Genomic DNA, 15143 nt, shown 5'->3' with positions numbered 1-15143 from the left:
GATTTATAGGGCTGTGGTGAATGTTATGTGGTTTCCACATTGTGCTGCTGTCTTCAACCAAGTCAACACCAACACTTTCTATCTGAACCTTCGGCTTGTTCTGGCTGGGGTTCCTCGGAAGGAGATCAGCCTTCAAGAAAGACCAGAGTAGACCCAAAAGATCAATGGCCACATTTTTGCCAGATCTCTTTAGGAGGGAAGGGACTGCATTCATGTTTTTGGAGTGATTCGACATTTAACATAAAAATGATGGTGTCTGTGGAAAAGAGGCACAATTCTGTGGGACCTGCGGTGCTTACCTTGTGCGGCATGGAACTCGACTGAAGAGGGTGGTTCAGAGATCTGAAATTTTCAATCCATTTCTGTGCCTATTTATTGGCCATTGCACTGAGCTGTTCTGGGTTCTGTGTGCAAAATAAAACATAAAGGTTGCTAGTTTTAGATTGTAGATCATGGACTAGAGACAGTGGTGGGATTCAAATAGGTGAACAACCGGTTCTCTGTGTGGATGCCTCTTCCGGAAGTCCGTTCTGGGCCTGGACAACAAAAAATTAGCTACCGGTTCTGCCAAAGTGGTGCGAACTGGCTGAATCCCACCACTGGATAGAGATGAAAAGCAGCATATTCAGGAGGGCCCCCCCAGAAGTCAAAAAGTCCAAAATGGCAGCCAGGCACACACCGCCAAAGCCCCGCCCTTCTTTTATGTGATGTGTGATGTGTAAAAAGGGGGGCCCTGCTTTGATCTTGGCCACCATCTTGGCTTTTCAAAGCTCTTTCTGAAGCTGGTTCTGAACACCGTGCCGGTGGTTTCGGTGGGACGCTTTTAATGTGAGGGCGGCACAATGTGGAGCTGCCTAAAAGCCCAAAGGCAGCAAAGGAAGAGGGTGGAGAAAGTGAGCCGAGAGGCACTAAAATGTCTGGGGAAAGTGGACAGAGATAAAGAAGTCTTGAGAAGCCAGAAGCCCTGGCGGAGGCCGGACCTATTGCTGCCTTCGCCTTCGCCTCCAAAGCGGAGGGAGGGTTTTGTACCTGTTGCCCCAAGGCGGGGAATGGCTCCGTTTTTCAATGCTGTTCGTCTTGCATCCTTTTACTTTTTTGAAACTGGAAATTATTGTGCCTAAGTTTCTTTCTGAAAAAAGAAAACAATGTTAGGAGGCAGAGGGCATTTTTGAAAATGTCTCCAACCTGCACTCAGAAGCGAGAATGCTCACAATCCTACCACTTTTTTTTTTTTTTTTGTCTAAGAGGTGTAGAAGAGCTCTTACTGTAAAGGTATGTATTTCAACCACACCCAAAGAATGCGTCCAAGGGCATTTTAAACACTCCCACATGTCTCTGGGTACATTGGATTAGAACAGGTATGTATTTTTCTTTCCTCTTTTTTTTTGCTTGTATCAGTCATCATATTTCATCAGTAAATTCTTGGTCCAAAACGCCACTGAGTTTGTTGCTGCCGCTGCTGCTGCGGTGAGGCTTTCACCACCCCATTTTCTCCAGCCTGGTTGCCCCCTCCCCTTTGAAAGGCAGACACGGTGTCCCCAGGGAGAATTAACGGAGAGGCATTAGCTTGCGAAATATATGCCAAATGAGCTAATGATTCTGACACTTCCACAATGCGAGCTTTGCAAGGAGGCCACGCAGACAGCCAGGGCTGTTTTTTTCTCCCTCGCTTTTCTCCCTTTTCTTTTCCCCTTCTTTCTTTCTTTCTGGCCAAATATTTGTAGGGAAACAAAATGGATTTATTTTTGTTCAATCCAGGCGTAATATCAGGACTTATCCGGTTCCGGACCCCAGGGCTTCAGACAACTAACAAAACCCCTCTTACTTCTGCTCTGCTGATTCCCTGCTATGTTTTTCACACACAGGAAGAGGAAAAGCCCAGCTGCCAATCAGAGAGCTTGGCTGGCCATTCTTTTCTGCTGGGAAAGCCCGGAGTGGCCTCCCCAGGGCACAAGCCCACTCCTGGCTTTCCTGTATGGCCCTGGGAGAAGGGAGGGAGGGAGGGAGGGTTTGACACCAAGACCCAAAGTTCTAGATACTTCAACCTAGACTTCAGCTTCTAGTCCTGTGCTCTTCTTTCTCTGCTGCTAGCAAACCCTCTGCCAGAGTTTTTCCCCAGAGTTTCCCAGAAAAACTCCCAGGGTCTTCCCCAGACCGATAGCATAAGCAAAGGGAGGTTAACCCAAAAGCCCATGGCTTTTGGAAGATTCTTTTGGGGATCTGGGTCTGCAAAATGGGTGATCTGAAAAGTAAGTGAGGATTAGATAGGTACCAGTTTAGATTCAGGTTGAGGTTGCCGGAACCTTGGGCAAGCGTGACCACGTCATATTGGAATTCAATATAATGCAATAGAATATAATCCAATCAGTGTCTTAAATGTTAAAAGAGCCAATTTTACAAACTCAAGAGAGGGCCTAAGAAAAATTCCAAGGATAAAAATCCTAAAAACAACTCAAGAAGTATGGGAACCTCCGAAAAACCCAGTCCAGCAAAATATAAAAAGAAAAACAAGAAACCCAAGAAGAAACCAGCATGGCTGCACAAAGATCTCCCTGATAAACTGAAAGACAAAAAGGACATACAAAAAATGGAAAGAGGGACGCATAACTAAGACAGAAAATCAGCAGATAGTCCGAATCTGCAAAGATGACGTCAGAAAAGCAAAGGCTCAGAATGAACAAAGACTTACAACAAAAGTCAAAGATAATTTTAAAAGTTTCTTTCAATAAATAAATAACAAGGAAAAAGTCAAGGAAACAGTCAGTCCACTAAAGAGAGAAGATGGTAAGGAAGTAACAGGAAGTAAATTGGAAGTCAAACTCTAGCATTATGCATGAGGAAACCCTCATAAATTGTTTGCTTTGCTGATATTTGAATTTTCCAGAATAAGGTGAAAGAAAAGATGAGAACATCTCAATGTTACCAAACAAAAAAGTGATGGGAGCTTTGGACAGAACGAGCTCCAATCTCCGTGAGATAAAGTGAGAGAAAGGAAAAGGGAACATGGTCAGAAGTGCAAGCCAGATTTTAGGAACTCTGATTTCCACAGTACTGAGAAAATACTGGGTGCTCCTAGAGAAGAGATGGATGGAGATATCTTGAGACTGAGATATGGAGGAAGGTCCAGTGGCAAACAGTTAGAACGAAAGAAGCAGTGGCTCTAAAGAGGCTGGTGGATAAGGGTCCTTTAGCAAAGGAAACCTGAAAAAAATGTCATGTTTCAGAAGAGGGTCAGCCTCTCAGATGTTCCTTCCTGGGCATTCCTTTCTCTTGTTCCCACAAACTCCTGGATTCCCATATGTGCAGAAGTGGCTGCAGGCCTTATGGGGGGGGAGATCTTTTGCCCTGCTCTTTTGACTAGTTCCTTGGCCCATCTGGACAGGTGGAAAGGGCCGCCACCTTGTTCCCCACCAGATTTCTCCGCCTGGACCCTATTTTGCAGCACCCCTGTTTGTGGATGATGATAAGAGTGTTGGATGGAAACTGCCGAAGCTTCCAAAGCTGGCTTATATGTAAAAGAAAGGACACTGCAGTTTGATAGCTTTTCAGAAAGCCCAAAACATGATGGAAATATTAGAAGGCTTCCACTCTTTCGTTTGAACAACACTGAGCTCTGATGGTTTCAACAGGTTTTATTTCTTTATTCTAAGAGGTTTCATCAGCAAAATGGTTCCGTAACGGAGCACATTTTGGTGGGAGGGAAAGAGGAATTAAAAAGCAGTGAAGATGCTGGTCATAGCCAGGTCCTTTCCCACATGCATTGCCCTTTACAGGGGCAGGGCTTCTATTGGGCATTGGACACTGCCTTCCTGGGTTTTTTTAACTTTCCCATGGACATCCCTGGTTCCTTCACAAGGATTAAATATTGACACGCAAGAACTGGATTTAGAAGGAACAGCAATGTAAATGTTAGGCCTGCCAGGCTGGAACCTATAAAGGGAGGAACGTTTATTCTTGTTGTCATTGCGAAACGAATAGCTGCCTTGATCTGGGAAGAGGGTTGCTTGCATCATGGCTGAGATGAGAGCAGAAACCATGATACCGAAAAAAGAACCTCCATGTTCAGAAAAAGTCCAAGAGGCTGTTGCTCAAAGAGGAATGGTCAGGATACCATGTTTTCCTTCTTTTGTGCACACTAGCAACACATGGGATATTCATCCGCTTAATACATTATAATACCACTTAAGGTTCATCGCTCAGTCAGCCAGATGTTTTGACTGGATTTGGCATTTTTGTCTACCTGTTGAGTCCTTCCTGGGGTAGGCAGACGGCGCTAGAAGTGTCTTCGCAGGGGGTCTGCAACAATTTGCCCCAGCCAACTCGCTACAGGACAACTCTTTGCAGGACAAAAGCTGCACTAATATCAAATGAATGATGGAAAAGAATAATTAAAGAAAGGATGCAAAAGGAAGGACAGAATGAAATGTGAATGGCAAGATTTTTTTTTAAATTATTTACTTTAAATAAATGGAATTGTTAAATTGTCCCGCAGTGAGTTGACACGTGGCAAGTTGTCCCGGGTTAAGTGGTTCCATTCCTCTTCGCCAGGATGTAAGCTGTTCTGAGTAAAGCTGCCTTTTGCAATTGACTAATGGTGATTTTGTCAATGCCAACGGTGTCCAAGTGGCGCTCCAGTGCCTATTACAATGATAATATTTTATTACTATAATATTATTATTGTTGTTTTGCATTCCTAATTGAAATAACTTTTTAACATTGTAGACTGAAATTACTAGATTGCTTGCTTCACATCTAAAGGTATCTTAGTCAGGGCCCCCATTAAAAGTGTGTAACATCTTTCCAGGAAATATAGTGCAGATCTGAGATATTATCACATTTGTGTTGTGGATCTGGAATATTTTTTTTCTTTTTCCTTGTGAAAATGTGAGAAATATTCTCCAGCTTGCTACCTGTTTGTGACAATGCAACACATGTAGTACTCAACTTATGATCACAATCTGGGACCAGAATTTCCGTGGATAAACAAGGTGGTTGTTAAGTCAGTCGCATTCAATTCTTTTCAATCTTTTTTGCTGAGGTTGTTAAATAAATTACTGCAGTTGTTATGGGAATCACGTGGCATTGAGCGGATCTGTCTTTCCCCGTTGACTGGTCACAACTGGCAATCATGTGACAGCGGGCCCTGGAGCCGTCCTGGACACGTGCCGGTTGGCTGTGTTTTGATCACGGGACCACGGGGGATGCTGCGACGGCCCTGCGGCTGGGACCAGTCAAAGCAAGTCACTTTTTTCAGTGCTGTAGTAGCTTCAAATGATAGCTAAACGACTGGTTGTAAGTCAAGAATTACCTGTAGTCAGTATCAAGTGTTATATGCTAAAAAGGAGAAATTATGGTCACTTTATCAGCTTTATGAAATTCTAAGAAACATATTAGGCTTTTCCATCTGAAGAGAAAGAGTTGGTTATTCATGACATAGTTATTATTTCTGCCCTGTGCAAAAGAAGAAAAAAAATAAAAAATGTGCCTTTTTATCTTACAAAGGGGGACCCCTGGAAGATTATTCCCTTGAAGAGCTTCACTCAGAGCTGAAATGGATCTGAAGTACTTTAAAGGATATTTAACTCCAGGTATTCTTTGCTTCTATCTTTTTTTTTTTTTTTGAGACTGATGCACGTTATTCATTAAACTAATAGTTTCCCTTTTGCCTGTCTTTTTAAAGTGTGACTTGTGACCTCTCTCTCTCTCTCTCTCTCTCTCTCTCTCTCTCTCTCTCTGTGTGTGTGTGTGTGTGTGTGTGTGTGTGTGTGTGTGTGTTTGTCATCACAATATGTTTCCATGGAGCTAGATCTGATGTTACATGAATACGGGCATTGTTTCTTTATTTTCTCCTTTCTTCCTGAGTTCCCAAGCATCTTTGCGACACAGGTTGGGAAGCAAAAAAATGACTTCACAAGTTAAATATTGCTAGCTGCTAGGATGTCTTGAAGCTAAGCATCCTTGCGCACCATAACTCTCTGTGCCGTGGAGTCGAGGTTTAAGAACTTCAAAGTGGATACGCAGCAGGACTCTATAGATGAAGTTTCAGCCCCTGAACCTTAATGGATTCTGACTCGTAGTGATGCAAGCCTTAAAGCTACGAGAGGGACACACAAAATCTGATCCAATAATAAATCTAGGGCTCTGACTGAGTTCTTAAAAGGAAGTCTCACTGAAATTGGAGCGTCTCATTTTGCTATTTTTTCCTGTATATTCCTGAGGACTAGAATGTTAATTTCAGATGGAAGTTATTCTGTCAGGGTTTTACCAATCTCATTCTTGACCATCTCCATTTACTAATTTCCCTATACATTTAAATCTTTTAGTCTGTTCTGGATAGCACAGAGTTATTCTTGCATCAATTCTAGGAATATTTTTTTTTAAATTTGGAAGCACCATCATGAAATCAAAAAGAGTTTTGTTTTTTTTAAAGGGCATTTCCTTTTGTGATAAAAGTATGCTTTGGCAATCCTTATCTAGCTTTACTGGTTTCAAACCTGAGACAACGATGGGAATGCATTCGTCCAGCTACCCTCCCGTTCTGAAAGAGTCTGCTTTGGCTTGGTGGCTTCTGGACCGGCCTCTGGCAAAGGCGGAGTTAAGGAGTCCCCTATATGCTCATTCATCACCAGGAAAGAAAGGGCTGGAAAAGCTTCTTCAGGAAAGCCTGAATGGCTTTACATGAATGGGAAGGGCTAGCCGAAGAAGGATGCCCAGTTCCATTGCTAAGCATTTTGATCTGCTAGGATCTGCATGTGGTTACATCAGACCTGCTCCCACTGTCTCCTCAATTATTCCTAGAGAGGTTTTCAGTCAGCTCCTGGGAATTTTCAGCTTTAAAATGAGGAAGGGATTAGGAGTGGGCAAAATATACTGATGGGGTTTAATGAGACCTCTTGAGATATAATCACCCCAGATTTTCCCCTCACAATAAGAAATAAAAAAGGAAAGGAAAGAAATGCTAACGTTTCTGTACAAGTTCTTAGAACTAACCCATTTTTGGTTGGTTCACAGTCCTTGGGCAAAAACAACTCCCAGTCAACCACTCCTTTTCATTTAAAATCCACATCTTTAGTGATTCCTTAGAATTTGCTTTTTAATCCATCCATGTATGTTTTGCCTTCCAACAGAAGACTTTTTCTGGTTAAATTTGGCTTGGACCTTTAGCTATTGATTTCTGGCATCCTAGTTTTGTTTTTTCTGTAAAAAAATCCACTTTAAAAAAAAACACCATACAATTTATGATTGTGTCAAATAAATACACATTGTCCATGTAATTTGCATTATTTTTAACTCTAAAATGTTTCTAATGTATTATGCATTGTTTTGAATAAGCACATATTTGTTTTTCATAATGAAAAAGTGGAATGAAGTAATATTACGGGGTTTTCCAAGTCTTTCTGCAATTGCATAAACTACATTCTTTGAAATAATAGCAGACGGTCTGGAAAATTTGAAATGAAACAAAAAGTTGTACGTAGTTATTTTTTTTTCCAGAGAAGTCTGGGGCACTGTTAAAATCTGCATGGGCTGCATACAGCTAGACAAGAGACTAATGGGAATAAATGAATTTTTATAGTGAAAATGAATAGAACAATTACGCAAACACATATTTCACACATATTTGCTTACAATGAATATTTGAAAGAGAAGGAATGAGGAGATAATATAGGTTTATATTTGGGTGCCAAGACTTTATTGTGCTTCTGTATTAGCTGTATTAGAACAACATAACAGAAGCACCAACCCTTTCTGAATTTCTCAAAAAGATGAAAGCTACTATAATATCTGCTATATTGGTTCTTGTAATGTGCTCAGAGCAAGATAATTAAAAATTAAGCTAACAGAAGCCTACAATTGTTTTAGTCAAAAATGTTGAACTTGATAAACTTCTGTGGAACTTCTTATGGCCTGGAATCCCTTTGAAACCTGTTCCTCTGAATCTTCAAGGCCACAATAATTCATCAATGGCATGTAATCTTTAAAATTACAGCACATTAATAGCAACCTTTCTAAGTTGCTTTGCTAAGGGTTTAGAAAAAGAAGCACTTATTTTCATCCTGGGTGGCAATTCCTCCTTAGCGAACGTTTTTAGTTCAGCAGTTTGGATAAAAGTCAGGGGGGAAAAAAATCATGCAACAATCTTTTGAAATGAGTCTTGCAGTAGTATTGTTTTCGGTACTTCCTAGAACATGTATAAAAAAAAAATACCTAAAAACCTACCCAGTTTTTTTATTATTAGATTAAAAACAAACCGTGGGATTTGTCATTGGAAACAGAACCAGAACCGTTCTGTAGTATTCTAAACTGAGGGAAGATGCTTTGGCTGAAAAATTTGCTGGGAATAGGAGGAGAAGGAGAGGCGCCTTCTTCACGTGAGGTCAGAGTCCAAGGCAAGGGAGCTGCTCTGGCCAGCGGCATCCTCGGCTTCCAAACATGCATGGAAAGAAGAGTTACTCAGCGCTTTGATGCCTCTTGCAAGGGGATCTCTTGTGCCCCCCCCGTCTCAGGGGACTGCGCGCCTCTCAGCCAGGGGACCCACGCATCAATCTCATTCTTGTTTTGTAGAACACCACTTACTTCTCTTCAACTTCTGCAGGAAGCAGCTGCGCCCTCCTGCTCTGCTAAACCATTTGAAGCAGTTAGCCTTTAAGTCAATTTCACCTGGGCCGTCTGCTTGAAACTGATTACTCTTGGGCCAAAAACACACCAGCAGTAAGAAACCCCCCCCCCTCTCTCTTTTTGTCCAAATAGCTGAAATGTTCCTTGGTAATAATTATGTATTGGATAGCAAATGCAGTGAAAATGGGTGACCACAAAGACATTTCCTCATTCCTTCCTTTTCAAATATTCAATCTGAAACGCCCAAACTGCATACTTTCTTTCCCCTTTCATAGATTTACGTTTAAAGGTATGGATGATCTCTCTGCTTCTCTTTGCTTTTAATTGACCGGGGACACCTGAAAGAAATCTGCAGAGCAACGTCCCCTGACTGAGCCTCTCGGGGCTGCTGCTGCGGGGGGGGGGGGGGAGTTCCCACCAACTCCACCCAGCCCAGGCAGAGGGGGAAGCGCTCCACGAAGCATCAGCTGAAAACATACAATTATTAAATCTATTCATTAAATACACTTCTTCCCTGCTGCAATCCAAATGACTCTTGGTGGCTCACATAGAATATAAATAGAAACAATTTTAAACATCCTCAGTCACGTGTAACACCATACAGGGATATAAGAAATAACAGCAAGAAAAACAACGATCAATCAGAATTCTAAAAATAAAAGATGGAGTCATATAGACGTGCTTCAACCCCTCCCAAGCAACATTGTTTCCAACAAATTCCCCCAAAATCAGCAGAGATCTCCACCGGAGGCCATGCCACAGCACTGGCACTGCCACAGAAAAGTGGCCCCTTTCCATTTCAGCCCCTCCTCTTGAAAACGAGGGGTTTGCAGCGGGATTTTGCTTCTTCTCTCCAAGTTATTCCAGCAAGTGGGCCTCTGCTGGAGGGAGTAGGTGATTCCACGGAAAACCGGGGCTTTGGGGATCAAAACCAGGACCTCAAATTGTAACTGGAAACTGATTGGCAACCAGTGTGCAACACCAGTGTTATATATGCCCACCGTTGGAAACTGGAGAGTATGTGGACTGCTTCATTCTACACTGCACTAATTACAACTGAAGAATGATCTTTCAAGAGAGTCTCCTATAGACATACTACAGGAGTCTTGCTGGGAGTAAGGGAGCCCGATGGCTCAGCGGTTAAAGAGCCTGAGCTTGTCTGACAGCCTGGGTTCAAGAGCTGAGCACCGCAGGATGGGATGAGCTCCTGTTATTTGCCCCAGCTCCTGCCCACCTACCAGTTAGAAAGCATGCAACGGCAAATAGAGTTGAAGACCGCGAGTCATAAAAGGGCCAAGTTTGAAGACCCCTGACGTAAAGGGGCTTCGGTTACAAGGGCACACTTACCGTTTTGCAGATTTTGACACCATGCCCCATGGGACCTCTTGAATAAAGATACACAGATAGTCCTCTAATTACAACAGTTCATTTAGGGACCATTTAAAGTTACAACGGCACTGAAAAAAGTGATTTATGACCATTTTCACACTTACGACCATTGCAGCATCCACCATGGTCACGCGATCAAAATTCAGACAATTTGGCAACAGACTCATATTTATGACGGTCGCAGCATCCCGGGGTCATGTGATCAACTTTTGTATCCTACGAGCAAAGTCAGTGGGGAAGCCAGAGTCACTTAACAATTGTGTTATTAACAACTGCAATTATTCTCTTTACAACTGTGGCAAGGTGATAAACTGGCTTAACAAATGTCTCACTTAGCAACCTAAATTTTGGGCTTGATTGTGGTCGTAAGTCGAGGTCCACTTGTATCACACAGTATTATGCTGTCGATAGGCTCCAGAATGCTTAACATGCATACATCCAATCCCCTGATCAACCACATTCACACATGCATAGATATGTACATGAATCTACATGTTTATTACGCGATAGTTTGTGAACCAACTTTTTTGGGCTCTGCACAATGTGGAAACAGATTGAATTGCAGGGGTGGCTTTTGGCCAGATTGGTTGGAACAAACGTACAGAGCAAACCTGTCTTTCTGCATTGCTGCCATTTTTTTCTTCATCTTTTTTTAAAATTTATTTTCAAGAAGAAGGATTTTATCCAGTAATTTCCACTGCGGTGTGTTTTCTCTAACGAGCCTCAGGCCTTTATGCATGCTTGAGCAATGTAGAGTGAGCCCGACTTTAATACTGTATTCCTATAACTGAGAGCTACAGACAGAATCAGGATATGTTTCATGTAATTTAGGATTAATATATTTTGCACTCCTACTCAAAATTTGCAATGCAAAAACCTGATTCCTTTTGGTGCAGTAGAATAGGATAATTAACATCAAACCTCACATTTTCACTTTTACATAGCAGTATAAACTAGCCATTTCTATAACAACAGACCTATCTAATCAGTAAAACCCAAAATCAAGGTTTCATTTTTTTCCCACCTCGAGCACAAAGTCCAGAAGCGGTTTCCAAGTGGAAACAAAAATAATTATATTTTTTTTCTTTAATCAAAGCAGTTAGTCTAGCCATCTCTGCTAACTCAACATCAACTTTTTCAACTGTCCGTCCACTGTGGGGATCGAAATGTTCTTCCATTTTTGTACGTAAAGTAGTCTTGCTGCCAACAACATATATAACATCAAAGTTTCATTTTTTACCCCAAGTCTTTTTCCATTAAACCCAAAAGAAATGTTTCTGGTTTTACCTTTATATTCACTTTAAGAATCTTCTGTATTAGGATGTGAATCTTCCAATATTACTTTATTTTGTCACATGTCCACCACAAATGATAAAAAATCCCTTCTTTATATTTGCATTTCCAACATTAATTTGAAATACCTTTGTACATTCTAGATAGCTCGTCTGATGTTAAATACCAGTGATACATCATCTTATAGAAATTTTCTTTTAAACTATAATTTAGTGTAAATTTTAAACCTGTCCTATGCTACTGCACCAAAGGGAGTTGGAAATGAATGCCTCTTCTTTCTTTTTTTCCCCTTTTCTACGCTTTTCCCTTCTCTTTCCTCCCCATCTTTCCTATTGTTTGCTTTTGTATTTTTGTATTTTATATTATAAGCTAATAAAAAAATGTTAAAAAAAGAATTTGCAGTGCACAAACCGGCCCCGCCTGTAGTTTCAAAGTCCTGCCAATTATTTGTGGTAATCCAAGCCAAACATTCACCCAGCACAGAGCAGCTGTGCCAAAGAGAAAAGGACAACTAGGAAGGAAACTAAGTGGATTTTTAATAATATTCAAAAAGGAACAGCAAAAATTGTCGTATTTCCATGTCTCAACTGTCTCAACTAATGATAGCAGCTAGTCAGCCTTGTTTAGATTCTGCAGCTAAACTGGGGCGGGCACGATCATCACTTTGACGTATCCCAAGGTTGAACGTTATGTCAGAAGTCAGAAACCATCTTGGAAGCAGACTGGAGCAAGTCACTTCAGTCTTCTTGCTGAGAAAGCTACCTGCCGCTGACCTTAAAAAGCACGCAGAACTTAGATTGATTTATTGCGGCTGCCATCTTGACTTTTGACATTCCCGACTACCTGCAAGTGTCCAAGTCAATTCAAAATTTGGGGTAATATTTGAAGGACTTGCGAAAGAATTCCTGTCTCTCCATCCCCAAAAAGACATTGGAGAGCTTGTTTTGTGCCATGCCCATTGTTTCTTGTCTTGCCTTCTGGCACCTTCTGGAAAATAGGTTGACCCCAATTTCTTTACTGACTCTCAATTTAGAGTAATGCTCCAACCTTCTACACTCTCAGTTGTGTCCTTCCCAAAAAAACAACCATAGAAAATAGATTGCACAGTGATCTGAATTTTTTCTCTTGTTCTTTGCAGCTATTGGACACTTCCAGTAAGAACCTCTTTGAAACCAAAGAAGAACCCAAGTTTAAAAAGTAAAAATATATCTTGTTTTTGAGGACGAGAAAAGTAATGGCAGGTTTTATGATACGCATTCTGTTTTAGATTTATTGGAAAAAATGCTCAAAGGCTTAGAACTGCTTATGGCGAGCAACCATTCCGTAGCGAACTCCTTCTGTGGTTTCGGCACAGTGGCCTAGATTTGACAAGAGTTAAATACAGGTTTAGATTTGGGGGTGGGAGAAAAGAATCTGCATTTGAAGTTCCATGTGGTTTGTTCGGCGTTCAAGTAAATGTCCTATCAAATCAAATTCACGAACTCCGCTAACATCCACCAACTGTGGAACACAAATCTCTAATAGGTTTGTTCTTGGAAGCACTGGAGTGGTGTGTCTTAATCGTTACCACACCCTCCACTGCTGCTTTCCCAGCAGGCGATCTGCTTGCTGAGGTTCTGTCTTCTGTGTTCATGGGAAGCTGAGTTCACTGGAGGATAGGACAAGGAAGGAGCAGCAATGCAAAAGGGGCCTAATACAGGGCACTTTTGACCAGCCACTTGGGCCCTGAAGCCACCACCAACATGCCTCCTAATGGAGAGAAAACATTTACAAACTGTCAAAGAATCAACAATGACATCCAGGGTGGGGAGTTTAAAAACGTCAAGATGGCACCCGTGGCCACCATCTTGGCACTGTCGACCCAGGCAGCCCAGGCAGGAATGGACATCTAATTGAAGGCTAAAACGTTCGAAGGAATCATTTTAATTGGATCTCTGTGAAACTGTTTTATTGAGGAATTTGCTGGCCGAGAAATTCTGGAAGCTGAAGATCTCACATCTTAAAGTTGCTAAGGCTGAGAAACGCCGGTTGGTTATTTACATGTATATCTCTGAAGGTGGAATAATCTGACTATATTTTTTAAAAGTCCCATGAAAAACCCAAGATGGAAACCCATTTCATCAGAGGATACATTCAGAACCAATCTGAATCAAGAAGACTTGAATAAGGATGCTATCGACTAAAATCTGTTTATGAACTATAGAATAGCAGCAATTTAAAAAAAAAAATCTGTGGAGCAATATTGAAGACAGCATCCCATAAATCTGAAGATAAACTCTCTGCCCCATTGTTGACAAAGGTGTGCAGTTCTACTAAGTTTATACACTAGAACTTCCTGACAATCCTTGTTAGATGGTCAGTGATCCTAAAAAGGCTGAGTCGGTTTCTGGAAAGGAGAAAAACCTTCTATAATGTTCCTGCCATCTCTGAACAAATATCTGAAAAAGTGCTTAAAATTATTGTTGGATATGTGGAAGCTCCAGTGGCATCTGCCTGGAAGGCCCAAGAAGGCAAGATGGCGGTGGCAGCACTTAATCCAGGGCCGTGCTCTTTGTACATGCACTGCCAACATGCAGGGGCTGCTGTGAAGATCCTAGAAAGGCAGAGAAGTAATTACCATTACCACTTTAATGATCTATGTGATCTAATGATATCCTCTTAATATAAAGCCCATTCTCATTAGTGCTTTCCCACCCCCACCTCCCCAAGAGCCAGAACATAGAATAGCAGGTATACGGTGTAGGAGACCCTATACCATTTCAGACAAATCTCCAGTTTCTTCTTGAAAGCCACAACTTCTGGAGGCAAGCCGTTCCACAGGTTAATTGTTCTGTTAAGAAAATCCCCCTTAGTTCTAGTGGTGCAGTGGTTAGAATACAGTATCATTGCAGGCTAATTCTGCCGACTGCCAGCAGTTCGATTCTCACCAGCTCAAGGTTGACTCAGTCTTCCATCCTTTTGAGGTCACTAAAATGAGGACCCAGATTGTTGGGGAAAATAGGCTGACTCTGTAAACCGCTTAGAGAGGGCTCTAAAGCACTGTGAAGTGGTATATAAGTCTAAGTGCTTACTGCTTTTGCTATTGCTGGTTTGGAACTGTCTTATGATCATCCACCGTTACTTCTTGTCCTTTCCTCAGGTACTTTGGAGAATAGACCTGTCCCCAATTCTCTGTGACAGCCCTTCAAGTGCTGGAAGACAGCTATCATGTCACCCCCCCCCCTAAACCTTATGTTCAATAGGCTAGACATACTTAGCTCCCTTAACCATTCACCATGTGGTTTATCCTCCAGACCCTGATATCTTTATTGCTCTTCTCTGCACTCTTTCTAGGGGCTCAGCATCTTTTTTGTATGGGGGCAACCAGAAACAGATGGAGCATTCCAAGTGTACAGAGAGCTACTATCACTTCTCATGAAATTGATGCTACCCTCTGTTGAGGCAGCCTGGGACTGCATTGGCTTTTTTGGCAACTGCAGCACACCGCTGGCTCATATGTAAGTGCAGTCCACAAAGACACCGACTGGAGATCCCTGTCACAGTTACTGCTGTTGAGCAGGTGTTGCCCATTATGTAGCTGTGCATTTGATTTCTCTTGCCTAGACACCAGACCTTAATTTTCTCACCCCTGAACTGCTCAAGTCTCTCTTTTGAATCTTGACTCTGTCTTCCAAATCCCCCCAGTCTGGTATTGTCTGCAAAATCCCCTTCTATCTCCTCATCGCTGGTCCCAAGACAGCTGAGGTATCCCACTGCATGCTTCCTTCCATGTAAATAGAGCTCCATTGAGGACTACGTGCATAGTCCATATTGTTCCATCTTACCAAGAAATAGGCTGTGGT

General features: G+C 41.9%; 1 protein-coding gene across 3 annotated transcripts in view; it reads left to right on the top strand.

Moving 5' to 3' along the window:
• Window positions 1-15143, top strand: part of ATXN10 (ataxin 10) — a 97781-nt gene that overhangs the window by 80140 nt on the left and 2498 nt on the right. The window contains exons 10-12 of one of the 3 annotated variants that reach the window (XR_005558038.1): window positions 5503-5588; window positions 12440-12498; window positions 14635-14798. Coding sequence is in view for 1 of the 3 variants with exons in the window: in XM_039354603.1 (XP_039210537.1) it covers window positions 5503-5550 (48 nt within the window). In the remaining 2 variants the exon portion in view is untranslated. The remainder of the gene's footprint in view (window positions 1-5502; window positions 5589-12439; window positions 12499-14634; window positions 14799-15143) is intronic. The other 2 variants (XR_005558037.1, XM_039354603.1) reach the window with 2 other exon arrangements.

This window comes from Crotalus tigris, unplaced genomic scaffold (assembly GCF_016545835.1).
Source record: "Crotalus tigris isolate CLP2741 ecotype Arizona unplaced genomic scaffold, ASM1654583v1 scf7180000018563.1161478300:1536566, whole genome shotgun sequence".
Lineage (NCBI taxonomy): Eukaryota > Metazoa > Chordata > Lepidosauria > Squamata > Viperidae > Crotalus > Crotalus tigris.
The sequence above is the reverse complement of the archived record's forward strand: the minus strand, read 5'-3'. Positions and strand labels throughout refer to the sequence as shown.